The following is a 27,329-nucleotide window of genomic DNA, read 5'->3' as shown; positions in this document are numbered from 1 at the left end:
GATGATACCCTGAAGAAAGATTCTGTGAAGATATAGTGAACATTCTCTATTGGGTGTGCCAGACCCAACACCAGCATTTATTTGAGCTGAGTGTTAGATGGGGGTGCTTGCTTACCTTATGAAGTAGGAAGCTTCCTTTATTGTGTTTAGTAAGGACCGGATGATACTAGCCCCATATATTTCCAAAGAGATTCTTAGGCATTGTGCAAGAAGCCACAGGTAGTGGGAAGGATTCTAGAGCCAAGATACTCCTTCCTTATACTTCCACTAGGTAATCCAGGGCAACATATCTTGCAGGATAAATGGGAATTATCTAAAGGAGAAATTTCAGGTTTCCCTTCTCATAGGCAAGTTGAGTTAAAATTAGTGGTGTATCTTCATGAGTGATGCTTATCTTCCAGTAGAGTATTCATTCATTGATATTTGAATAATTAATAAATTCCAGGTACTCTTTTAGGAGCTTAGGATATAATAGTGGACACAATCGATGAGGACTCTGCTAATATTCTGATGGGGGAAGTCAAACAAATAAATGACCAAAATTGTTTCAGAAAGTCATGATACAGTGGTACATGGGGGAAAGGGGAGAGGAGGTAGCAGTTTATATTTAGACCATAGAAGGCTTCTCTAAGGAGCTGAACACTAAATGACACAAAATAGCAAGCAATGTGAAGGGGTAAGGCACTCCAGTGTAAAGCCTGGAAACAAATTTAGCATGTTTCTGAGAAACTGAGAGAAGGCTACTGAGGATACAATGTGAGTTTAGAAACCGGGACAGAGGCCAAGTCAAGCAGAATTGGTTAGACCAAGATACAGAGTTTAGATTTTATTCTGGGAGCAAGAAGAAGCCAGTGGATGGTTTCAAACAGAGGATAACACTATGAAGAATGGATTAGACAAAGAAGAAGAAAGAAAAAAAATGGATTAGAGGAGAACAACAAATATTTATCACACTCTAAGACAGACAAGGTTCCCACCCTCAAGTTGCTTACATTTCAGTAGGGAAGAGGCAGATAAGCATCAAATAAATAAAATAATTTCAGATTGTGTTAGAGTTTTTACTAGAGAGAAGTCTACTTCAGGTGACTAATGGCTTCTTGGAGGAGGTGTCATTTGAGAGGAGAAGGAGCAGGCTTCATAGTGAGAAGCAATGTGACAAGAGGCACATGAAACAGATATGCTGTAATCAACTACCTTTATTCCAGGAAGGGATTATATCTCAGCCCTCAGCAAGTAGGTATTGCCATGTGCTAGGCCAGACTGTACCGCCACACGGGGTATCTGTATCAGGGCAGGAAGTCATCTTAACTATTCCCAAAAAGAGGATTGTTTAAACTACCCCATCACAATTTAATCAAGTTTAAGGTGTTTGATTCAACTTTAAATGAATTGGTAAATATGTTTAGCTTACATGTAAACTTAGATATTTATAATCTCTAACTACTTGTTGCTCTTTTCAGAACCCAACCATGTTCATTTAAAAACATCATGTTGGCATTATTTATTGTTTACAGTGACTTTCTAAAAAGCAATTTGAAGTCATCTGATTGGGATTAAAACCATGAACAGAGATTTATATGAAACACTGACTTACCCTTCTCTTTTATAAAATTAAAGTAATTAATTTAGGGTTTTTATTATTAGGGCACTCAAATTTAGAGTTAAGCAGGTAAAACCCAATCGTGATATACTTTTACATGAAGTAGAAATTTTTTCTTAACAAAATTACGTTAGTTTATTTTTTATTAGAGGATATGGATAGACGAGTGATTTTTTGAGATTTCAGCTAGTTAATTAATTTTAAATTGTAACTCAGTATTCAACTTTATTGAAGGATAGGTGGTTTAAGAGAAAAATAAGTGCATTTGTCTTTATGCTGCTGTGTATGAGATGACCCTCTGTATAGCTATAAAAGTATCACACATGGTTTTCTTTAGAACTGAATGTTAAATACACACACACACACACCTTTATTTCCAAGTAGGTAGAATCTAAAACTGTTTTGTTTAATTGGCCATAATCAAATGATACCATAAAACCTTGACTTAACCAAGTAATGGGTAATAAATTCTGTAGGAATAAGTTCTAACACTTAACTAAATAAATACATGTCAGGCATGAAGGAAAATTACTTTCTCTAGTGTAAAATTAGACTTCTCTTTAGATGCTTGAGACCCACAAACAAATTTAAGGAAAGTTTTCTATAAGTGTTTCTGTAGACAATTGGCATTAATAGTAATAGTTAGGTTTTTCTTTTTGTGGCCATAATTTTGCAAGACAAAACAAAAAATGTACTTTTTGGGGAACTAGCACTATTTCTTTCTAATTCAAATACTGATATTTGTCTTTCACAGGCAGAGAATGTCTCTACCCTGCATGTATGACCAATGTAAACATATGCTATTTGTTTCCTCTGAGCTACAGAAGCTTCAGGTATCTTATGAAGAGTATCTCTGTATGAAAACCTTACTGCTTCTCTCTTCAGGTTAGTAGAATGTTTACTCCCTTCTAAATATGTCAAAAGCAAGAAATATGAAAGTCTAAAAACATTGATTCTTTCATATACATAGTACTAATAGTTATATCAAGTCTATTGCAGTTTCCTGCTAGTCAGATGACTAAAATTTTCATAAATGTGAAATTTTAGTAAGGCACAGTGAACAATACCAAGATTAATAAGACAAACAGGTGTAGTGGGTATATGAGCTACAAAGGAGTCTCTTTTGACCTGAATTTGTACAGACTTCTTCCTTTCTGTGACTTTTGCTAGCTCCAATATAGAAGAAAATGGAGAAATAAAGCCAACTAAAAAGGATTTTTTTTTTTACATTGTTACTTGGTAAAAATTTTTAGTTTCACAGTGAGTACTACTATGAATAAGTTACAGGAGAAAAGACACATCCTAGAAAAGGTGTGCTTGCTTTACTACTTATTAGGGGATTCATTAATGCAGCATTTGAACTGGAGTGTTGCGCAGAGGTGTTCTATCTAGAAAACAGCAACAAGACTTTATAAAACCATCTTGAAAGTTTAGATATTACTGGGATATAAACTTCAGTGAGATTACTTTCAGCTAGCAAAGACATCATTTACTAAAACTTGAACACTTGTGAAAACTATTAAGTATCTTGTCTATATTAGGGAAAATGTGGCATTTTCCACAACTAATAAAAGAAGACCTGTGAATCAGTATTGTAAACTTTAGGCCATTTTAGTAAAAAATGACATTATGAGATTAGTGTTGGTAAAACAATAAGTTAATGACTGAATACCTCTTTTATATACAAATAAGTAAATTCACAATTTTTTTAATGTCATCATTCCATTAGTAACTGTGGCTTCACAGTTTCCAAAAAATTTTAAACTATGAATGTTGCACATGATTATATTTATTTAACCTCTTCCAAGATACACATCAGTCTACACCAATCTTAATATTTTCTTTCTAGCTTTGCTTTACAAAGTTTTTTTATGTTAATGAACTTGATTATTAATAATATTTCCGTCAAGATGAGAATTTTTCACAAGTCCCAAAAAAAATCCTAAAAGTAAAGACCATTGCCAGAGACTTAAAGGTTACCTATAGCGGTAGTCATGGTGAGCCTGATGTTATTTGAATAAACATCAAGTTAAAGGTCTAATCATGCTTCTAACGGATCACACCAAGGTGACTGTTCAATATCAGTATATAAGCACCTTATTTCTAAAAATAATAGCTTAAATTTTATCCATTAAATGACTTACTGAGCTATATAATTTGTTTCATTATAGATAATAAGATAAATGCACTGAACTAGTATGCACCACATTCTTTTTTGAAATCACAAGGATAAAAGTACATTCCTGAAGATACAGAGCTTGATTCTCATTATTTGCAGTTTCCGTATTTGTGAATTTGCCTACTTGTTAAAATTTATTTGTAACTCCAAAGTCAATATTCACAGTGCTTTTGTGGTCATTTGTGCACATACAAAAGCAGCAAAAATCTTTGCTGCCCAACACACATGTTCCAAGCTGGGGCCAAACAAAGCCATACTTTGTCTTCTTGTTACTGTATAAACAAGTGTCCTTTTTGTGGTATGTTTAGTGCCACATTTTTGCATTTGTTTGCTTTTCCTTAGTGATTTCACTATTTAAAATGGCCCCCAAGTGTAGTTCAAAGTGGAAGGAGGCCTGAGTTACAATGCAGCTGGTTGTAAGTTCATGTTAATGAGTCAACTATATTAAATAGGGTGTCTTTATAATAGAAAAATGCATAAAATGTTGTATACTGATAGGTTATTGAAAATGTTGTGACCAGGTTTGTAGGAAGTTAGCCTTGTACTTTCTTGAGGCGCAGTGGTTCAGTATTCACAGATTCAGTGTTTGCAGCAACTTAATAGAGCATATCTACTGCAAATTGTAAGAACTAACTGTATTATTAGATTCATTTCCAATAGCATGCTGAAATAAGTACCCTAACCTCCAACTAAAAATGCTAGACTAAAATAAATAAATTCCTACTTGTATTGATCAGCTGGAAGAACCCAAAATGGTAAGCTGGACTCTGAAGCCAGCTTTCTCTTTGAGGGTATCTTCAGGACCTGGTAAATTAGTATTTTTAGTTAGTTTTACAAGCAAGGGTTGGAAATAAATCTGTGAAAAAATTAGCCAGAACAGAGCTAAAATGTGTGTGTGTGTGTAAATGAACAAGAAGGTAAGAGATATGATCAAGTTAGTGTAAAACAATGCTTCACAACACTTTTCATGTCATAACAAACATTTTTTTAAAAATCCAGCATTCATATGCATAACACCCCCTAGATAAATAGATGAAACCACTTGTAGCCAGTGGAGACTAGCTTGGCAGGTCATTCTCTTAACACATCAGTGGCCTGTTTGCAGTACAGCAGTTGAGAAAGCGCTGGTCTAGCATAATCATCAGGGATCAAAAATGAAAGGTGAAAGAACAGAGAAAGGCATTATATAAAGAAATAATGACTTGCGAATTTTTCAGAATTGTTAAAAGACACTAAATCCCACATCCAGGAACTTCAATACATTACTTAGGTTCTGGCTAAACAGGAAAGTTAACAAGAAAATTATCAAACAAGCAGGGGAAAAAAAAGAAGATTTTCAAAAGAGAGGCAATCTGGCTGAATAAGCACAATGGGATACTTTTTATTTTTTCCCCAAAATGCTGAGGGAAAAAAACAATTGAAAAGTGAAGGTGGATTTCCTGTTTTGTTCCAGAATGTAATGAGGTTGGAAGCTGGTATTAAAAAACTGAGACTTAATCATAAAATTATAGAAAGTTTCCTTTCCTCAACACGTTAGTGCCACATCAACAGGGCTTCAGTGTAATAATAGTGAATTACTACTGAGACAGCTGCAAAACACAGACTCTATTTAAGAAGTTTTTATGGAAATCCAAAGACAACAGGGGAGAAAAACATAAGGAAACTAGAGCACACAGAAGTTTCTGGCAGCTACAGCAAATGTTATACACAGCCCAGCTCCTACCTAAAAGCTTAATTACTTCAGTTCCTGCTACTAGATGGCTCTACCAACAATGTATTTAGTGATCATAGCATAAAGATAGGTGAAATGAATGACAGTCATGTTATAAGGGACAGGAGGGGAGTGACTGAGAATACTCTTAAGACACATACACTGAACTGAAGTACTAGATTATTATGTGAAAGGTGACTTAGATTCACTTCATGAGATATGTTTGGTTAGAATCAGAGAAGGCAAGAAAAGGGGGATACATTTTTTTTTACTCGAAGAACAGCACAATGAATAGCAAAGTTACAAACATAGTAGATATTAATTCAACTATGTCAATAATCACTTTAAACATGTGTGAGCTAAATACACCAGTTACAAGACAGAGTAGATAAAAAACATATGACCCAACTATATGTTTTGTACAAAAAAAAAAAACTTTAAATATAAAGACACAGATAGGTTAGAAGAAATATAGTGAATAAGCAAATGAGAACATGCTCAACATCATTAGTCATCAGGGAATGCAAACTGAAAAACCACAATGAGAACCACTTTACACCTACTAAAATGGCTGAAATTAAAATGTCAGATAATAACAAGTATTGATAAGGATGTGGAGAAATCAGAACACTCAAGCACTGCTGGAAGGAATGTAAAATTGAAATGATGAGTCATAGAATTACCAAAAATGACCCGGCAGTTCCACTCCCAGGTATATATCCAAGAGAAATGAAAACGTGAGCAAACAATAACTTGTACATAAATGTTGGTAGCAGCATATCCAAATAGTGGAAACAACCCAAATGTCCATTAAGAGACAAATGGATAAATAAAACATGGTGCATCCATACAATGCAATATTATTAGGACATAAAAAAGGAATGAAGTACTGATACATGCTACAGTTTGAGAACATGATGAATGAAAGACGCTAAGATACAAAAGGTCATATATTATTTGATTCTATTGATATGAAATATCCAGAGTTAGGGAAATCTGTAGATACAGAAAGTAGAGAAATAGAGGGATAAAGGACTAATAACCAAAGGGTGTGGAGGTTCTTTTTTGAGGTGATGAAAATGTTCTAAAATTGATGGAATTGACTGTAGAGGTGGTGGCATGGCTCTCTGAATATGTAAAACCACTGAACTATACACTTTAAATGAGTAAATGGTATGCTTATGTGAGTTATATCCCAATATAGCTGTTTTTTTTTTTTTAAAGTAAAGTGGTGGAGAAATATAAATCATGCTAAGAAGGTTGGAATAGCTATATTAATTTCAGGCAAGACAGACTTCTGAGCAAGGAAAATTCTAGGAGATATAGTGGTCAGTTCTCCAAGAAGACACAACAATTTTTAATGTGGATGCATCTAACAACAGAATGTCAAAAAAACCTTTCAGAACTGCAAGAGGAAATAAACAAATCCACTCATAGTTGGCAACGTCAGCCTCCCTCTATAAGTAATTGATAGATCCAGCCAGCAGAAAATCAATAAGGATATGTATAGTTGAACTAAACAGCACTGTCAAACTACTGGATCTAACTGACATTTATCGAACACTCCACCCTACAAAAGCACAATGCACATTCTTCTCAAGCTAACATAAAACATTCACCAAAATAGACCATATCTGGACCATAAAACACACCTCAACAAAGTTAAAAGAACAGAAATCATACAAGGTATGCTCTCAGGCCACAATGGATTTAAACTAAAAGTCAGTAACAGAAAAATAGCTGGAAAATCTCCAAATATTTTGGAGGTTAAGCAACATGCTTTTAAATAACACTGATCAAAGATGATGTCTCGAGAAATTTTTAAAAAAAATAATTTGAACTAAGTAAAAAAGAAAATGCTATGTAATCAAATTTTGTGGGATACAGCTGAAGTAGTGCTTTGAGGGAAATTTGTAAGGTTGGATGCATACATTAGACCTAGACTAAAATCAATATTCTAAGCTTCCACCTTAAGAAACCATACAGCAATATAAGCTCAAAGCAAGCAGAAGAAATGAAATAAACTCATTTATGATCATGAATTTTATAATAATGAATTCATTAAATAAATAATAAAAATGAGAGCAGAAATCAATGAAGTTGAAAACAGAAAATCAATAGAGAAAGTCAATGAAACTAAAAGCTGGTTCTTTGAAAAGAGCAATAAAATTAGTAAATCTCTAGCAAAGCTAATCAAGAAAAAAAGAAAGACATAAATTACTAATATCAGAAATGAAAAAGAGGTCATCACTTACTTATCAAAAAGATAATAAAGGAATATTGTGAACAAATCCATAATTTGATATCTTGGATGAAATGAAATCTTGAAATTATAATACTCATGCTGGGAGAAATAGATAATTTGTATTAAAGAAATTCAATCAGTGGATTAATAATCTTCAAAACAAGAAAGTACCGGTCCCAGATGTTTTCACTGGTGAATTCTACCAATCATTTAAGGAATAAATGATACAAATTCTCTATAATCTCTTCCAGAAAATAGAAAAGGGGATATCCAGTCTATGAGTCGGGCATTACCCTAATATCAAATCCAGATAAGGACATACAAAAAAGGAAAAAACTATAGGCCAATATCCCTCACGAACACAGATGTAAAATTTTTCAGCAAAACAGCAAATCAAATCTAATAACGTAGAAAAAGAATAATACGCTAGGACTAAGGGTGATTTATTCCAGGATCTGCAACACTCTTTCACCATTTGAAAGCCAGTTAATATCACATCATCAGGCTAAAGAAGAAAAACCACCTGATCATAAAAGATGCAGAGAAAGCATCTAACAAAACCTACTACATATTCATAATAAAAACTCAGGGAAGCGGACTTGGCCCGATGGAGAGGGCTTCCACCTACCATATGGGAGGTCCGCAGTTCAAACCCCGGGCCTCCCTGACCAATGTGGAGCTGGCCCATGCACAGTGCTGATGCACGCAAGGAGTGCCCTGCCACGCAGGGGTGTCCCTCACATAGGGGAGCCCCATGCGCAAGGAGTGCACTCTGGAAGGAGAGCCGCCCAACGCAAAAGAAAGTGCAGCCTGCCCAAGAATGGCGCTGCACACACGGAGAACTGACACAACAAGATGATGCAACAAAAAGAAACACAGATTCCTGGTGCTGCTGATAAGGATAGAAGCAGTCACAGAAGAAGCACACAGTGAATGGACACAGAGAGCAGACAACTGGGTTGGGGGGGGGGAGAAATAAATCTTTTTAAAAAGATATTAAAAAAAAAACTAAGTAAAGTAGGAGTAGAGGGGAACTTAAATGTCTCCAAAAAAACCTTCAGCTAAAGGGAGAAACTTGATGCTTTCCACCTAAAATTAAGGACAATGCAAAGATGTCTCACACCTCTCCTCTTCAACATCATGCTGGAAGTCCTACCTGTTGGTATAAGGCAAGAAAATGAAATAAAAGGTATACATATCAGGAAGGAAGAAATCTGTCTATTGAAAAACTGACAAAAAGAACCTTCTAGAACTAATAGTTATAACAAACTTTATATGATACAAAGTTAATATACAAAAGCCATTTCCTTTCCTGTTTACTGCAAGGAACAATTGGAATTTGAAAGTACACCATACCAGTTATATTATCACCGAAAGAGTAAAAACTTACATATAAATCTAATAAAATATGTACAGGATTTATATGAGGAAAACTAACATCTGATAAATCAAATATATAAATAAATGGCACAATATTCCATGTTCTCAGATAAAGAACAGTCATTATTGTTAGGATGTCACTTTTTTCCAACTTGATTTATAGAGTCAATGAAATCCCAATCAAAATCCCAGCAAGTTATTTTGTGGATACTGAGAAATTGATTATAAAAGTTATATGGCATGTAAAGGACCCAGAATATCTAACCCAACTCTTAAGAACAAAGTCAAAGGACTGTCACTACCAAACTACCCATTTAATAAGTAGATAAGAGATTTACTTAAATAGAAACTTTTCCAAAGAGGAAATACAAAGGACTAAAAGGCACATGAAAAGATGCAAATCAAAACTACAAAGAGATATCATCTTACACCGATTGGACTGGCTGCTATTTAAAAAAAAAAAACAGAAAACTACAAGCATTGGAGAGAATATGGAGTAATAAGAACACTCATCCACTGCTAGTGGAAATGAAGAATGGTACAGCCAGCCACAGTAGAGGACAGTATGGCGGTTTCTCAGGCAGCTGAGTATAGAATTGTCACATGATCGGGCAATCCCACTAGTAGGATTATACGCAGAGGAATTGAAAGCAGGTATGCGAACAGATATATGCATACCAATGTTCATAAGAGTATTATTCACAATTGCCAAAAGTTGGAAGCAACCCAAGTGTCCATCAATAAATGAATGGGTAAACAAAATGTGGTATATATACATACAATGGAATATTACTCAGCTGTTAAGAATAAAGTATTGACACATGCGACAGCACAGATGTACCTCAAAGACCTGAGGTTGACTGAAGCAAGCCAGTCACTGATGAAAGACCAATATTGCATGATCTCACTGACATGAACTAAGGACAATGAGCAGACTCACAGAGGAAGAGTCCGGAAGATGGGTTAAGGGAGATAGAAAGGGAGTAGAGAGTGGTGAACTGATGCTCAATCTGGGCAGAATCTACCATAAGATAGATGGGGGAGGTTTGGCAGTGTAGAGGGAAGATGGTGGTGTAGCAATGTGAATGGGGTCAATGATGCTGGAGTGCGTAAATGGGATTGGGGAAGTGGGTTGGGCTATCCACAAAGCTGAGGAAAGAACAGGTGACCTCTAGTGAGGTCTGTGATTGAAAACACAATTGTAGGAGTGTTCTTTTGGCAACTATGGCAGGGGAGGATCACTGGTACAGGGTGTGGGGAGGGTAATGTGTAGGGAAGGGTGTACCTGGGACATACCTCTATGTAATATGAATGTGTTCACGTGGTCATAGGGTGTTATCTCAGTGGGTGGGGACCCATACAATAACCAACAAAATATTAAAGTCCCATCCTGGAGAGTACTGATACATTCTCTAATAGAGCGGCAAGAATCTCTAGAGTACATAGGCAGTGCCTTTTACAAGAAAACAGACCACTACACCAAGCCCTCAATATTAATGCTTGTACTTATGAATCTTATTCTTGTAAAATTGAAACTTAGCCTAGTAATATCTATTACCTAAGAGTTACTTCCTGAAAACCATGTTACTTAAATGTGGCCTCTCTCTAAGCCAAACTTGGCAAATAAAGTCAATACTTTCCCACAACCCAGTGTGGTACATGACTCCCAGGCATGAATCTCCTCGGCACTGAGGGATTATAACCAAGCACCAACCAGGGAAGAGAGTTTTTATGGTTGAGAGAGTCAGGAGGTCAATCCAGAGGTTATACTTCAGCACATCTCAAGCGTTATCTCACTGTCACAGTAAACAAAGGGCTCTAGAGACATCTGGACACTATAGGCAAGGCACACAATCCCATCCAATCAGCCCTGTGTCCATGGGCCTTAACTTGGAATATATGATAACCTGTTTCCCCAGTGTAACAAAGTTAGACACATTTAAATTCCCCTACACATGATTCTACCCCTTTTACTTAAACCTGTAATTAGCACTATATCCATTAAATATATGTCCCAGAGACCTAAATCTCTGGTCTGTTCATGTATCAGTTGAGCCCTGAATCTCAGCAGAGTTGCAGCCAACACCTACACTCCAGTTCTATGGACTTGCCCACGACAACTAATAAAATGATTATAATGGACAACCCCCATCCCAAAAGCAAAGAATATCTAAAAGTGCAAGCAAAACAGTTCCTTCCATCATCCCCATAAGATCTAAACCCCCTCTCAAGCTGAAGCAGAGTACGCATCACATTTCCAAATCCTCAAGATTGAGGAATGAACAAGCATAAAGGGGGAATGCAACCATGGACCAACATAAACTTATTATTACTGTAGTAACAGAAGAACTTGTAATGCTGATATAAAGATAGTGGTTACAGAGATTCTGAAGGGAGAAGGAGGGAAGAATAGGTGGAACATAGGGCATTTTTAGGGCATTGGAATTGTTCTGCATGATACTGCAATGGCACATAAGGCCATTATACATTTTGTCATAACCTATAAAATTGTATGGTGAGAAGTGTAAACCATAATGTAAACTATAGACCATAGTTAGTAGCAGTAATTCAATATTTGCTCATCAATTTTAACAATATATCACACTAATGGAAGATGTTATTAATAGAGGAAAAAGTGAGAGGGGAAGTGGGTAGAGTATACGGGAATCCATATACTTTCTATGTAACTTTTTTGTAATCTAAAATTTCTTTAAAAATGACATTTAGAAACAATACCATGGCACTGGCAAAAGAATAAACAATGATATCAATGGAATAGAATAGAGAGTACAGAAGTAAAGCCAAAAAATAGTCAACTGGTCTTTGACAAAGGAACTAAAACAACTCAATGTCTTCAACAAATGATGGAGTTGTTGTTCTCCTTATGCAAAAAAAAAAAAAAAATCAAGACACAGACCTTTCACCTTTCACAGAAATTAACTCAAAATGGACCCAAGTACAAAATTATAAAGTATCTAGAATATAACATAAAAAAATCTAGGTGCCCTTGTTTTTGACGAGTTTTTAGATACGACATGAAAAGAACGATCACTAACAGAAAAAAAACTGGACTTCATAAAAATTAAAAGCTATTGCTCTATGAAAGATACTGTTAAGAAAATGAAAAGATAAGCCAAGAACTGGGGAAAATATAGGACTGTATCCAAAAAACACAAAAAATTCTTAAAAGACAAAAATAAAACCCAATTAAAAATGGACAAATGATCTGAACAAACACTTCACCAAAGATAAAAAGATTCAAAGAAGTATATAAAAAGATGCTCAATATCATGTCATTAGGGAATTGCAAATTTAAATGGTTAAAATCAAACATCTGAAAGTACCAAATACTGACATGGATGTGGAGCAGCAGGAACTGTTCGTTATTAATAGTAGTAATGCAAAGTGGTACAGCAACTTTAGAAGAGAGTTTCTCTTTACAAGAAAGCTAACATAGTCCTTCCACACAATTTAGTAATCATGCTCCTAGATTATTTCCAGTTGAGTTGAAAAACTATGCCCACACAAAAACCTGCACGTGAATGTTTGCCAAAAACTGGAAACAGTCAAGATGTCCTTCAATAGGTAAATGGATAAACAACCTGTTGTAAATCCATACAATGGAATATTACTCAAAAATGAAATGAGCTAGCCAGTTATGAAAAAACATGGAGCAATCTTAAATCCATAGTACTGTAAGTGAAAAAAGCCAGTCTGCATGTATGAAATATGTGTGATGTGTGTATGATGTATACATGTGTGTATATATTATGATTCCAACTTTATGGCATTCTGTAAAAGGCAAAATTATGACAGACTTAATAAAAAGATCACTGGGCACCAGGGGTTCTTGGGTTGGAGGGAAGGATAAGTGAAACTTTGAGGATTTTTTTATTTTTGGAGGTGGTGAAACCATTCTATATGATCCTGTAATAATTAATGCATGACATTCGTCAAAACCCATAGAACTGTATAACATGAAGGATGAAGCTTAATGTAAACTATGGACTCCAGTTAATCATTTATCCATACTGGTTCATTAATTGTAACAAATGTACTACACTAATGGAAAATAGTAGGGGAAACTGGAGTGTGGGGAAGGTAATTATACAGAAACTCTTCATACTATCTGCTTAATTTTTCTGTAAATCTAAAACTGTTCTGAAAAAAAGTTTATTGGAATTTATTTTAAGTAGAAATGAAAAGAAACCACACAGACCCTCACTAAAGAAATATTAAAGAATATACTTACGCTAAAGGAAAGTGATCCCATCTTTAAGAACGTATAGGGCAGCGGATGTGGCTCAGGCGATCTGCTTCCCGCCTGACGCCTGGCGGTCCCGGATTCAGCTCCCGTTGCCTCTTGGACAGGACCGGCAGGACAATGGGCTGGCGTGCGCGACTGGCGGGCGCGGATAGCTGACGGGGCAGGGTGGTGCAACAAGAGACACCCAGAGGAGGGCAAGATGAGAGGCGGGGCGAGGCGGGGCAAGACGAGGCGGGGCAAGACGGGGCGGGGCAAGACGGGGCGAGGTGGGGCTGGTCGAGACGGGGCGGGGCAAGACGGGGCGAGGCAAGACGGGGCGAGGCGGGGCAAGATGGGGCGGGGTGAGGCGGGGCAAGATGGGGCGGGGCAAGATGGGGCGGGGCGAGGCAGGAAGACTGGGCGGGACGGGGCGAGACGGGGCAGGGGGGCGGGGCGAGACGGGGCAGGGGGGGCGGGGCGAGACGGGGCAGGGGGGCAGGGCGAGGCAGAGATAGCTCGGACGATTGGGTCCCTCCCTGTCATCACGTGGGAGGTCCCGGTTCGGTTCCGGTGCCTTCTATTAAAAAAAAAAAAAAAAAAAAAGGAAGACGAATCCATGCAGCGGGTGCAAGCGGCGGAGGATTGGAGAGAAATGGATAAATAGAATGGATCTTTGGGTAAGGAAAGGAATAAAGAACTTTCTGAAAGTGATAAATATGGAGATTCGTTTAAACAAACGTCCACTGTATAAAAATAGCAACGTATGTAGAAATGTCTTTAAGGGAGGGGGGAGGTAAAAATTCAAAAGTACACTATAAATAGCATGTAAGCCAGAAGAGGAGTTTAATTAAGAATGAATGTTTAAATTTCAAGGATTACAAGAAACAGGAAGAGTATATAAAATACCAAACTATAAGAGGGAGGAAAAACAGAAGAAAAAAAATTTTTTTAATGACAGAAATGAGATGAGAAAAAAAAACATTAGAAAGGTAAGATAAGAGGAAGTAACAAGATGTTACAAATAAATTCACAGGTATCAGTAAACTGAAATAAACTAAATGCTTCAAGCTAAAAAGACAAGATTGCAGGCAGGACTGAAAAAGAATCTTATGTTCTTTCCGAGTTTTAACTAAAAACATTAAAAACTGAAGTAAAATGTATATACTTTGCATACTTTAACCCAAGAGGAGGCAATTTTTTTTTCTGTAAAGAGCCAGATAGTAAATGTTTTCACCTTTGCAGGCTATATGATCTCAGCGAATACTCAACTATGCCCTTATAGTATGAATACAGTTGTAGACAATATGTAGACAGAACTGACATGTCTATGTTCTGATAAAACTTTATTTACAAACACAGGTTGTGGATGGGACTTGGCCCATGAGCTGTAGCTGCTGATCCATGCTTCACCCAAAAGAAAACTGAAGCAGCTACATTATTGCCAAAAACTAGACTGAGGCAAGAAAAAAAAATTATACATCTTAAGATACTCATTACATAAAACTTTCTATTCACCAGGAAAATAATTCTAAATATATTAGCCTCAAGGTACATGAAAGAAAAATTTTTAGAACTACAGGGTTAATTAGACAGATCTTACATAGTGACATATTTTATCAAAACTTTCTCAGGAATTAATAAGCAAAGTATATTGATAAGGATATGGACATATGCTTTTCATTTCTATTGGATCGGTAAATAACTGAGCTGTGAAATAGTTGGGACATAAGATGAGTGTATGTTTGTGTTTAAAAAAAGAACTGTCAAACTTTCCCAAAATTGTTACAACATTCACCAGCAATATATGAGGCTTAGGGTTGCTTCACATCCTCCACAACACTTGGTATTGTCAGTCTCTTCGATTGTAGCCATTCTAATGAGTAGAGGTTGAGTACTTTTCATGGGTTTATCACTGTATTTTTCCTTTGGTGATATGATTCTGAATTTTTTGCCCATTTTTTATTGAATTGTTTATCATTAAGAATTCTTAATATTTCCTGGGTATAAGGCTTTTATCAAATATGTTTTCTTTTGTAAATGTTTTCTTTCAGTGTATGGATTGCCTTTTCATTTTCCTAATGGGGGCTTTCAAAAAACAAACTTGCTTAATTTTGATGAAGTCCAGTTTGTCCTTTTTTCTTTTATGGTTCATGCTCTTTGTGTGCTAAGAACACTTAAACACATTGTTTAAAAAGATTTTCTACTGTGTTTTCTTTTAGAAATTTTGTAGTTTTAGCTTATGTGCTTTGGCATATGATCCATTTGAAGTAAACTTTTATATGTGAGGTAAGGAATAGGGTTCACTTTTTTCCAAATATTTCTCTAGCTGTTCCAGAAGGGGACTGTTTTCCCCATTGAATTACTCTGACAATTATGTAGAAAATAAATTGATCAAATATGTGTGGGTCTATTTCCAGACTCTAATTTTTTACGATGATCAGTATGTGTATTAGGGTTCTCTAGGAATACACTGCCCCTGTATCAGTAAAACACTGTCTTGATTACTGCCATGTTATAATAAGGCTTGAAACCTGGTAATGTGAATTCTCCAACTTCATTGTTCTTTTCCAGAGTGGTTTTGTATATTCTAGTTTCTTTGCATTTTCACATATTTTCTACAGAAAAGTCTGTTGGAATTTTTATTAGGATTGCATTGAATCTATGAGATAAATTAGAAAAGAAATGTCATATTAATTTTGAGTCTTCTAAAACATGAAAATGATACATATCTCTTCATATATTTAGGTCTTTAATTGATCTTAGCAATTTCTAATAATTTTTAACAAAAAAGTCTCATACATATTTTACAAAATTTATCCCTAAGTATGTTATAGGTTTTGATACTAATTAAATGGAGTTTTTAAAATGTCATTTCCCATTTGTTGAAAGGGGTTGGACATCCAGCTATGGAGGAGTGACAAGATCAGAAAATCTTCTCTCAAAAAAAAAAACTGTTCTATAGAGAGGAGGAGTCCACAAATGTTTTTTGGCAAAGGGACAGACAGTAGATATTTTAGTCTTCATGGGTTATAAGGTCTCTGTTACAACTCTCTGCTGGTTTAATAAAAGCAGCTGTAGACAATATGTAAATCAATGGGCATGCCTACATTCCTATACAATAAATGAATACAAAATTAGGCAATGGGTTAGAAATGGCCCATGGGCTGAGGTTTGCTGAATAGGTCATAATGCATAATTCTTTTTATCTATTCTTAGATTTGGATTAGTAATTTTTTGTTAAGCAATTTTGTGTTTCTGTTCATGAAGGATTATGGTCAGTAGCCTTTTCTTCTGAAGTCCTTTTCTGGGTTTGGTATCAGGGTAATACTGGCCTCATGAATGATTTGGGAAGTATTCCTCCTTTTTTTTCTGAAAAGAGTTTGTATAGGATTGATCCTATTTGTTATTTAAATACTTCATACATTCCACAAGAGAAACATCTGGTTCTGGTCTTTTCTTTGTGGAAATTTTTAAATTACTAATTAAATTACTCTACATGTTATAGGTCTTCAAATTTTCTATTTCTCCTTGAAAAAGAAAACTGGTATTTGGCAACCTCTGTCTTTGTATGAACTTGTCCATTTCATTTGAGTTGTCTAATTTGTCAGCAGAAAGATGTTGGCAGTATAATCCTTTTGATTCGGTTTGTAGTGATGCCTCTTGATTTTGATAATGTATATTGTCTCTTTTTTTCTTAATCTAGTTAAGATTTATTTATTTTGTTCATCTTTTCAAAGAACCACTTTTTAGTTTCATTAATTTTCCTCTCTGGTTTTCTTGTTTTTTATTTCGTTGATCTCCACTCAGGTTATTATTACTTCTTGTTTATACTGTAATTTGCTCTTCTTTTTCTAGTTTCATAAGGTGGGAGTTTCCATTATGTTTGGAGAACATTGTTTTCTTTCATAGATATTTAAAGCTATAACATTTCCTTAAAGTTCTACTCTAGATTCATGCCATAAATTCTGATATATTTTCACTTTCATTCAACAAATCCAATATACTTTCTAATTTCCTTTATGATTGTTTTTTCTTTGACTCTACAGTTATTCAGAAGTGTACTGTTTAATTCCACAGTATTTGAGGATTTTCCATATTTCTTCCTTTTGTTGATTTCCAACTTAATTCCATTGAAGTGGGAGAATATACTTTGAAGACACTAACTGCTTTATATTTTCTGGACTTTTTTATGCCTTTGCATATGATTATCTTGGAGAATATTCCATATGCCCTTGAAAAAATTCTCTGTGGTTGAGCAGAAGGGTTTGTAAATGTCAGTTAGGTGAAAGTTGGTTGACAGTGTTGTTCAAGTTCTGTCTAGTTCTTCTAGAGTCCCCACTAGACTGTGTAAGGGTTCTGCTTTTTTATGTCCTTGTTGGCACTTGGCATTGTCTGTCTTTTTCATTATAGCCATTTTGGCTAGTGTGTAGCCATATCTCATGATTTGCATTTCTCTAATGATTATTCATACCATAAAAGCATTACTAATAAGAGCAAAAAATGAGAATCAGTTCAATGTCGAATTTTGTCAAATGATTTTTTTGCATCAAGATGATCATATAGTTTTTCATTTTTAGTCTGTTAATATGTTGAATTACATTGTTTGGATTTTAAATGTTAAACCAGCCTTGCATTCCTGGGATAAATCTCACTTGGTCATGATATATTATCCTTTCATATATAGCTGAATTCAATTTGCTAAAACTCTGTTAGGTATTTTCATGTCTGAATTCATGAGGGATATAGTTCTGTAATTTTCTTATAATGGATTTGTCTGGTTTTATGAAAATTTGGTATTATTTGTTCCTTACCTGTCTGATAAAATTTACCAGTGAAACTATCTTTGTTTTGAGCTTATTTTTGAGGGAAGAGTTTCAACTGTAAATTCACCAAATTTTTACTGTCTGCTTCTTGCATGAGATTATCTTCTACTTCTTGCATGAGATTTGTTCTTCTGCATTTTTCAAGGAATTTAACCATTTTATTTTATTTATTTATTTTTAAGATTTATTTATTAATTCCCCCCCTCCCCCAGTTGTCTGTTGTTTGTTCTCTGTGTCTATTTGCTGCATCTTGTTTCTTTGTCCGCTTCTGTTGTCCTCAGTAGCACAGGAAGTGTGGGCGGCGCCATTCCTGGGCAGGCTGCACTTTCTTCTGCGCTGGGCGGCTCTCCTTAATGGGCGCACTCCTTGCGCGTGGGGCTCCCCTACGCGGGGATACCCCTGCGTGGCAGGGCACTCCCTGCGCACATCAGCACTGTGCATGGGCCAGCTCCACACGGGTCAAAGAGGCCCGGGGTTTGAACCGCGGACCTCCCATGTGGTAGACGGACGCCCTAACCACTGGACCAAGTCCGTTTCCCTCAACCATTTTATCCAAACGTTGAATTACTGAATAAAGTTGTTCATAATATTCTCATACTGTCTTCTATTAGTGTCTGTAGTGATGGCCCCTCTTTTATTCTGGACAATGGTACTTTGTATCTTTATGCTTGCTGGCTTTATAAGTCTAGCTAAATATTTTTAAATTTTACTGACTGTATTAGTCAGGGTTCTCTAGGGAAAATGAACCAAAAGGGAGATATCTGTAAACAGTATGAGATTTTATAAAATTGTCTCACATGACTTGGGGTGCACAAGTCCAAATTCCATAGGACAAGCTGCAAGCCAAGGATTCCAATGAAGGTCTTCAGTGAGTACCCCAGGTGACACTATCTGAAGTAAAAATAGGAATTCTCTCTCTGAACACTGAAATCAGTTCTCCTTTTAAGGCCTTCAGATGATTGCATGAAATATTACTTGTTGCTGACAGCAATCTTAATTGATTGTGTATTTTAATCAGCCATATATGCAATCAACTCACTGATGATTAAAGTCCATGAAGTGACCTTGAATTACAATTAGCCCAGTGCTTGCTTGAACAAACAACTGGGTGCTATTACCTGGTCAAGTTGACACAGCTTAACCATCACACTGATGTTTTCCTAGAATCAGACTTGTATTGATTTTCTTTGGCCATGTTCTTAGTCTTTGATTTCTACTCTTCATCCTTTCCATTTTTCTACTTTTCTACTTGCCCTATCTCTACCAGACATTTAAGGTGGAAGCTTAAATACTTATTTTCTAATATAAGCATTTAATGCCATAAATTTCCCTCTAAGCACTGTTTTCACAATATCCCACAAATTTTGATACATTGTATTTTCACATTCTTTCAGTATGAGATATTTTAAATTTTCCTTTGTGAGGTCTTCTTTGACCCATGGGCTATTTTAAGATATGTTGTTAAATCTCAAATATATGGTGGTTTTTTTTTCCAGATACATCTGTTACTGACTCCTTTTTAAATTTCATTTTTGTCAAAAAGCTTTATTTGCATGATATATAATAATCCTCTTACATTTATTCAGACTTCTTTTGTGTCCTAGATTAGACTCTATTTTGGTATATGTTCCACGTATATTTGAAAATAATGTTCTTAGGTTGAAAGTTTTATAAATGTCAAATTAGGTTAAATTATTTTGTAGTATTGTTTAAATCTTATTCTTCTTACTGATTCTCTAATTCTATCAATTACCATGAGGGGGTATTAAAATCTTCAAATGTAATTGTGGGTTTGTCTATTTTTCCTTTTAATTTCATCGTTTTAACTTCATGTTCTTTGAAATTCTTTTATTTGGTACAAACACATTTAAGATTATATATTCTTAATAAAGACATAATGACAACCAAATACATCTTCAAGACACTGCCAAATGTCCCCTGGGGGACAAAATTCTCCCAGTTGAGGACCACGATCTGACCTAGGGTTAATTAGGACTTGCTTCTAAGGTGTGGCCTTCTTAGGTCACTACTGAGTGCATCAATGAGATAGCTCCTCTATGTCAGGAAGGAGTAAAAATGATTCCCAGCTCTCTATGAATTATTTTTCTTACAACTCCCCAGTAATTTTTTTCTTAGACATTATTCTTATGTTGCCTCACAGGATTTCTCCTTAAGCATGTATAAATTTGTATTCAGCCATATACTCCAGTGGATCCCTGTACGAATTTCTAGAGCCCTTTCTTTGTGTACTCTTTCTCCAATACTTAGCTACAAATTCTAACTGCCTTGGCCTCCCTACATTTCAATCTCTTTTCTTCTCAGCCCAACAAAATTGCTCGACTCCCGCCCCCCACAACACACTGTGATATAATTACTTTCAAGCAAAAAGCCTAGAATTAAGAGTTCTTGTCCTTAAAATTAGGTATGGCTCATCGGACTTGTTTCCCTTTTCCCAGGAATTACAGTCATACACAGTTGTTGTCCAATGTCTGTTATTTGTCCAGTTTTCTAGTTGTTTATAGGAGGAGGGGAATTTCAGGTTGTACTTACTCCCCAGAGCTAGAAGTGGATGAAATGCCAGTGGTTTTAACACTGAAAAATTAGAGGAAAAAATATATATATCATTAACCCAGAAATTTGGGCTACGTAAAATTCTTTTGAATATAGGTATCGAGTTGGACTTTACCCAATTCTCCTAGAAGTAGTAGTAGCCAGCAGGGAAAGGATGATAAATAAGCAATAACTATTTTTAAACTTAGTAATAATTTGATTATTTGTAATATCACAGTGTGTGAAATTAACTCATTTTTAATATGGTAGGCACTTATCATGCTTGATTAAATGGCTTTCATTTTCTTATCAATACCAGCATCTTAGAATTGCCAAATACTGCTTTATAGAATTTCTGTATTTATTCTTTGGTCTAATCCTAATCACAATCCAGTGAGTAAGAGAAAGCTGGGGATAATTATTCTAATTTTATAGTTAGGGAAACACAGGCACATGAAAGTTATACTCAAGTCTACATGGTAAGAAATAAATTAAGATTTCTTGCTCCTAAATCCACTGCTTTTGCTCCTATACCAGCATCTTCCAAAATGTCAGCAGAAGTGAAGTTTGGGAAACAGTGTATATGCTATAACCCTGTCTGGGGAGTCACAGTGCATAATAATGACTCTGAGAAGTCCTGAAATTCAGAAACCTGCCTCACTTCATTTGTATTAAGCATTTAGCCTTTCTTAAATTTTGATCACCAAATCCCCCCCACCTCTATTATTAACACAGAATAAATGTTCCCAGGAGCACATTTTAAGGAATGCAGATTTAGCAAAAGTCATAATTTCTGTAAGATTTAAGTGAAACTATGATTATCTAGGACCATCTATTTACCATGTTTTACTGGTATCAATTTTTGATAAGTAATATACAAAATACTAATTTTATATCAGCTTCACAATCTAGAATCCATAAGCTATTTTCTTTATTTTGAAGTACATTTGGAAAGACAAACAATTTGCTCCCCAGTAAGGCATTTTTGGCTACATAAAAATTTCAAGTTTATTTTTTTGAGATGGGATCATATCACAACTCAATGTGTTAACACATTTTTGCATGCTGATTTTAAAGTTCTAATTCATTGTTGATAACATAGATATTCCAAGGTGTAATTAGTAGATTAACACTGCTATTGAATCCTCCTGCCTTAGTATTAAAATTAAGTGAGAATGATAGCCAAAGTTAACTGAAAATTCACTGTATATTTCATTTGACCTTCAAAATGGCTTTGTGAACTAGGGAGGAAAATGTTTTCACCATTTCCACTTTATAGATGAGAAACGAAGTGATTTACCAAAAGTTAAGTTAAGTCCTCCAATTCTTTATTATCCTCTGTCTTTCTTGGCTGCAGTTTCATAATCCTTTGAAAATGTTTATATTTTAGAATGCAGTAATAGTATATAGACAAAATACTAATGAAGTGTGCTATTAATGCCCTACTTGCACATATGAAAAGTTACAGCAAAAAAATTCTTTGCCTCTACCTCAACCTTTTAGTTCCTAAGGAAGGCTTGAAGAGCCAAGAGCTGTTTGATGAAATTAGAATGACCTACATCAAAGAGCTAGGAAAAGCCATTGTCAAGAGGGAAGGAAACTCAAGTCAGAACTGGCAGCGGTTTTATCAACTGACAAAATTTTTGGACTCCATGCATGAGGTAAGTATTAAACATAAATCCAAATGTAGAAGGATTTTTTGGAACACAAAGTGTATTCTGATTAGTATATATGTAATATATAATAAGTTTTCATTTCTAGTTTATGGATATTGGTGATGGTATGAATTCAGTTTATGAACTTCAGTTTTATACACATTTTTCCAAAGGCCAATTATGAAATATCACTAAATTTAGTTAGGTGCATATAGCATTATAATGCTATTGCAGAATTTAACAGCACTGTTTTTATAAAAAGGTAGAATTTCCTGTTTTTATATGATAAACCACTTAAATTAGAATAATATGTCCTTCATACATTATGGACTATAGTCATCATGAAACAATTCCATAAAATTCTACATAAAATTTTAAAAGTTTAAAATGTCTTTTCTACTTGAGTGCTCATTGTTTTTAACTAAATTTCCCTTTTCCTTGGGGATTCCCAAGACTGGTGTATTCTATGTTATATAAATAAAAACAGTAGAGGCCAACAAACATGAGACCTCCCTATTGAACTATATTTTCTTTTGCAGGTGGTTGAAAATCTCCTTAACTATTGCTTCCAAACATTTTTGGATAAAACCATGAGTATTGAATTCCCAGAGATGTTAGCTGAAATCATCACCAATCAGCTACCAAAATATTCAAATGGAAATATCAAAAAACTCCTGTTTCATCAAAAGTGACTGCCTTAATAAGAAAGGTTGCCTTAAAGAAAGTTGAATTTATAACTTGTATTGTACAAACTATCAATCTGTCCTGTAGCAGTTGTTTTCTTTTTTGTTTTTGTGTGTTTTTTGTTTTGTTTTTGTTCTAAATACTCACTACATGTGGTTTATAGAGGGCCAAGACTTGGCAACAGAAGCAGTTGAGTCATCACTTTTTAGTGATGGGAAAAGTAAAAAAGTGAAATTCATTTGGTGGTATATCCTGAAAATTAGAAACAATAATGTGGAGTTAATATCCACTGTCAGAGGAGGATAGCACCTAAATCACCAGTGCCCGAAGTATGGGTGACGAACTTTCTGCTCATACTTTCCACAGTTGGGTGGATAAAATTTTCTAGACTTTTTGTTGGTGTATTTCCCCCTGTATAGTTAGGATAGCATTTTTTGATTTATGCATGGAAACCTGAAAAAGTTTACAAGTGTATATCAGAAAAGGGAAGTTGTGCCTTTTACAGCTATTACTGTCTGGTTTTAACTTTCCTTTATATTCAGTGAACTACGCTTGCTCATTTTTTCTTACATAATTTTTGTATTCAATTTGTGTGTTGTACAGCTGTTTAAGATGGGCAGCTAGTTCATGGCTTTCCTAGGTAAACTCTAAACATTAATCTATGTGAAAATGGGTTGGTGCTTCTAACCTGATAGCATTTAGCTGTCAGAAGACCACAAAAATTGACTCAAATCTCCAGTATTCTTGTCAAAAAAAAGCTCATATTTTGTATATATCTGCTTCAGTGGAGAATTATATAGGTTGTGCAAATTAACCGTCCTAATTAATATAGAGCACCTGGTACAGTGACCTGCTTCGTAAACAGTGGATGATGGCTGAAAAAGACAAATTTTTTAAAAAAACTACTAAGAGGCCCTGTTTTTACCTAATGCCCTTTATCTGAAATGGCTAGATGGTAAAAAAAAAAAAAAAGTTGGTAAACTGTCAGGACCATCTGTAGTAATTTATGTAATTTCTTCAAAGTTCTGATTCCAGATAACCAGCTATAACACAACTGAAGGATTTTTAATCAGACTAATTCCTATCACTAAATTTTACCCAAGAAGAACAAATCTCTAATATGGCAAAAGTAACTAGACACCCATTTTCACATTCCCATCTGTCACCAATTGGTTTTTCTTTCCTGGTGGTACAGGAAAGCTCAACTACTGATATTTTATGATTTAGAATTGTATGTCAGACTTCCATGTTTGTAAAACTACACATCCCTACATGTGCCATAGAGTTTTGCCTTCTCTATGTTGAGAATTATAATTTTAAACAAATTAGAAGCTGTAGTAGCCCTTTCTGTGTGTACCTTACCAACTTTCTCTAAACTCAACACCTAACATATTTACTAAGCCACAAGAAAGTTGATTTCTATTCAGGTGGCCAAATTATTTGTGCAATAGGAAACTGAAAATCTAATATTAAATATATGAAAATTCTAATATATTTTTATATTTAGTTATAGCTTCAGATATATATCATATTGGTATTCACTAATCTGGGAAAGGAAGGGCTACTGCAGCTTTACATGCAATTTATTCAAATGATTGTAAAATAGCTTGTATAGTGTAAAATAAGAATGATTTTTAGATGAGATGGTTTTATCATGAAATGTTATATATTTTTTGTAGGGGTTAAAGAAACGTTGATGGATAACCTATATGATTTATACTGTGTACAAACATTCATACAGGCAGCAGTGGTCTCAGAAACCAAACAGGTTTGCTCTTGGGGAAGAGGGAGATGGAAACTGGCCCTGTGTATAGTGAAGGTTGCTGAGGCTCCATCTCATATCACAGAGAAAGTATCCTCTACCTCCCATTCTGACCATCCTTCTCATTCCAACAATGAGTCTGTCAGTGCAGGTTTAGTTTACTAAATCACCTCTTGCGCTGAAGTATATAAACGGGACAGAAAGATGGTGCTTCCAACTTATAGGCACCATCTAATAGCGGAGTTACTTTCACATACAGTTCACTAAAAACAAAGGCATTAGAAGTTTGGCAATAATATGCATAGAGGTACCAGCAATATGTAAATAATGCAGAACTCATAGGTTGCCAATAATACACTAATTCCTTGCTATCCTGCAAGAGTTCAGTTCCAAATAAAATGACATGTGTATGCTTTTTGAATGTTATTTGCTATTTTCAGTATTTTGGAAAAGTTATTTAATAAAAAAATGTAATCATTTGTTTTTTTGAATGATCTCTAAAAGGGAATGTTCCTTTGTAATGGTTTAAATTGATCTCAAAGTATTTTAAGATGGTCTATAACCCAGCTGGATGTGAAAATTTATGGTGCCTAAGTAATACCACTTGAAATTATTATCAAATGACAGTGTTAAGTCTCAAAAAGAGCTTCAGAAAGTAAATTATTGTCCATTTTTGGAATGTATGTGGCTAAAACCAGAAAGCACATCACACATTAATTTTATTTTAGTCCTGATAACCTCAGCTCTCAAAAAAAATTGAATTTAGTGAAAAAAATATGTGTAGTACTTTGCTTTCAATCAACTGACGTTCATAAAATTATAGTATGTTCATTATATGGAAAAAGAGGCTGTGCCTTTTCAGAATATGTGGAAAAGAAGAAATATATCTTAATTATGTTTGAATATAATTATGGATTTAAGTGAAAAAAGATAATGGTGCTATTTTAAAAGCAGCTTCACTTTCTGTGATTTTGGGTTATCCTACCATCTCAAATTATTTAGTTTGTAGTAACTTCATTGAGTGTTGGTGACATGCTTAGGTGACTCATACAACAAATTCTGAAAAGTATTTTTAAATTGCTGGAAAAAAGTGACCCTCTCAGTGTTTAGGCCTTACTGTGGTATAGTAGATGAGCAGAATTGAGGAACTAAGGGCATAATGCTTTTTAGGTATATATATCCAACTGTTTAAAACTATGGGAGGGGAACGTAGAGCACCTGTCTTGTGCAGGGAGAAAAATCTTGGTGACCCCAAAGGAAAACTAACATGATTAATGTCAATGGAGAGCTTGGTAATGAGCATAGGACAAGCTCTGGGCATGCATATGAAGGGAAGCCAGCCTCACTTCAGAATATCAAGGGATAGAAGGGGTGAGCATTTCCAATTTTACTATCAATACAACCTGTAATTATTAAATCTTATTTTAGTTCCCTTTGAAATGCCCCAAAACAACATCACCTTTGAATGAACAACATTATACACTGATCTGTCAAAATGCAAGAACAGTGCCAGCCCTCAGTGAGATTTCAATCTTGGTTGGTCACCCAAATAACTGTAGCTATAAATGAATGTGTTTTTATGTGCCTGGTTTCACTGTTGGGAGGGAAAACACAAAGATGACACTTGAAAAACACTTCAAATGGAAGTTTCATCATTATCCAGACTTACCAGTCAGCCTGGTCCACCAAGGACCAGGTTTTCAGAAAAGGATTAGCTTCTCTCTAGAAAATGAAAGAAGGATTTTATTTTCTGATGAAAAGCTATATGAAAATACCCTCTTCAAATAACTTGCTTAACTCTACATATAGATTCAAGTGTGTCAATATTCTATTTTGTATATTAAACAAATGCTATATAATGGGGACAAATCTATATTACACTGTGTATGGCATTATTAAGAAGCTTTTTCATTATTTTTTATCACAGTAATTTTAAAATGTGTAAAAATTAAAACCAGTGACTCCTGTTTAAAGATAAAAGTTGTAGTTTTTTATTCATGCTGAATAATAATCTGTAGTTTAAAAAAAATGTCTTTTTACCTACGCAGTGAAATGTCAGACTGTAAAATCTTGTGTGGAAATGTTTAACTTTTATTTTTCTTTTAAATTTGCTGTTCTGGTATTACAAAACCACACATTTGTACTGAATTGGCAGTAAATGTTAGCTAGCCATTTATAGCAATGCCAAATATGGAGAAACATCATAATAAAAAATCTGCTTTTTCATTATGTGACTCCAACATGCTTTTGTAGAACTTGGGTAGTTCCAATTTGCCTACTTTTTTTTCCTCCCTATTCTAATGATGGTTGAGTTACCACTTTAGGAACTTTGAGATGATAGTGGACATTTTAAATGTCAATGTGGTACTATTTACCTACAATTATGGCATAAATTCAGAATTAGCCTATCCCTGGTGCTAAAGACTCAAAGACTATCCCATCCATGCCTCAAATGGTTGTGTGCCCATTACTGCTTACCAGTATGAAGAGAAAG

The 27,329-nt window shown here is 35.0% G+C and overlaps 1 protein-coding gene and 1 long non-coding RNA gene across 11 annotated transcripts in view; one reads left to right on the top strand and one right to left on the bottom strand.

Moving 5' to 3' along the window:
• LOC111762776 (uncharacterized) overlaps positions 1-13,633 on the bottom strand; it is a 73,877-nt gene extending 60,244 nt beyond the window's left edge. Inside the window, exon 1 of the long non-coding RNA XR_002795804.3 lies at positions 13,368-13,633. This is a non-coding gene — a long non-coding RNA (uncharacterized lncRNA). The remainder of the gene's footprint in view (positions 1-13,367) is intronic.
• The window catches only part of NR3C1 (nuclear receptor subfamily 3 group C member 1), a 116,804-nt gene extending 89,743 nt beyond the window's left edge, over positions 1-27,061 (top strand). For all 10 annotated transcript variants that reach the window (XM_023587154.2, XM_004452626.4, XM_058280190.2 and 7 more), the window contains exons 7-9: positions 2,355-2,485; positions 22,238-22,395; positions 22,929-27,061. In XM_023587154.2, the coding sequence (XP_023442922.1) occupies positions 2,355-2,485; positions 22,238-22,395; positions 22,929-23,081 (442 nt within the window). In that variant the 3' untranslated portion in view covers positions 23,082-27,061. The remainder of the gene's footprint in view (positions 1-2,354; positions 2,486-22,237; positions 22,396-22,928) is intronic.
• The last annotated feature ends 268 nt before the right edge of the window (positions 27,062-27,329 follow it).

Source organism: Dasypus novemcinctus, chromosome 2, assembly GCF_030445035.2.
Source record: "Dasypus novemcinctus isolate mDasNov1 chromosome 2, mDasNov1.1.hap2, whole genome shotgun sequence".
Classification (NCBI taxonomy): Eukaryota; Metazoa; Chordata; class Mammalia; order Cingulata; family Dasypodidae; genus Dasypus; species Dasypus novemcinctus.
The sequence above is the reverse complement of the archived record's forward strand: the minus strand, read 5'-3'. Positions and strand labels throughout refer to the sequence as shown.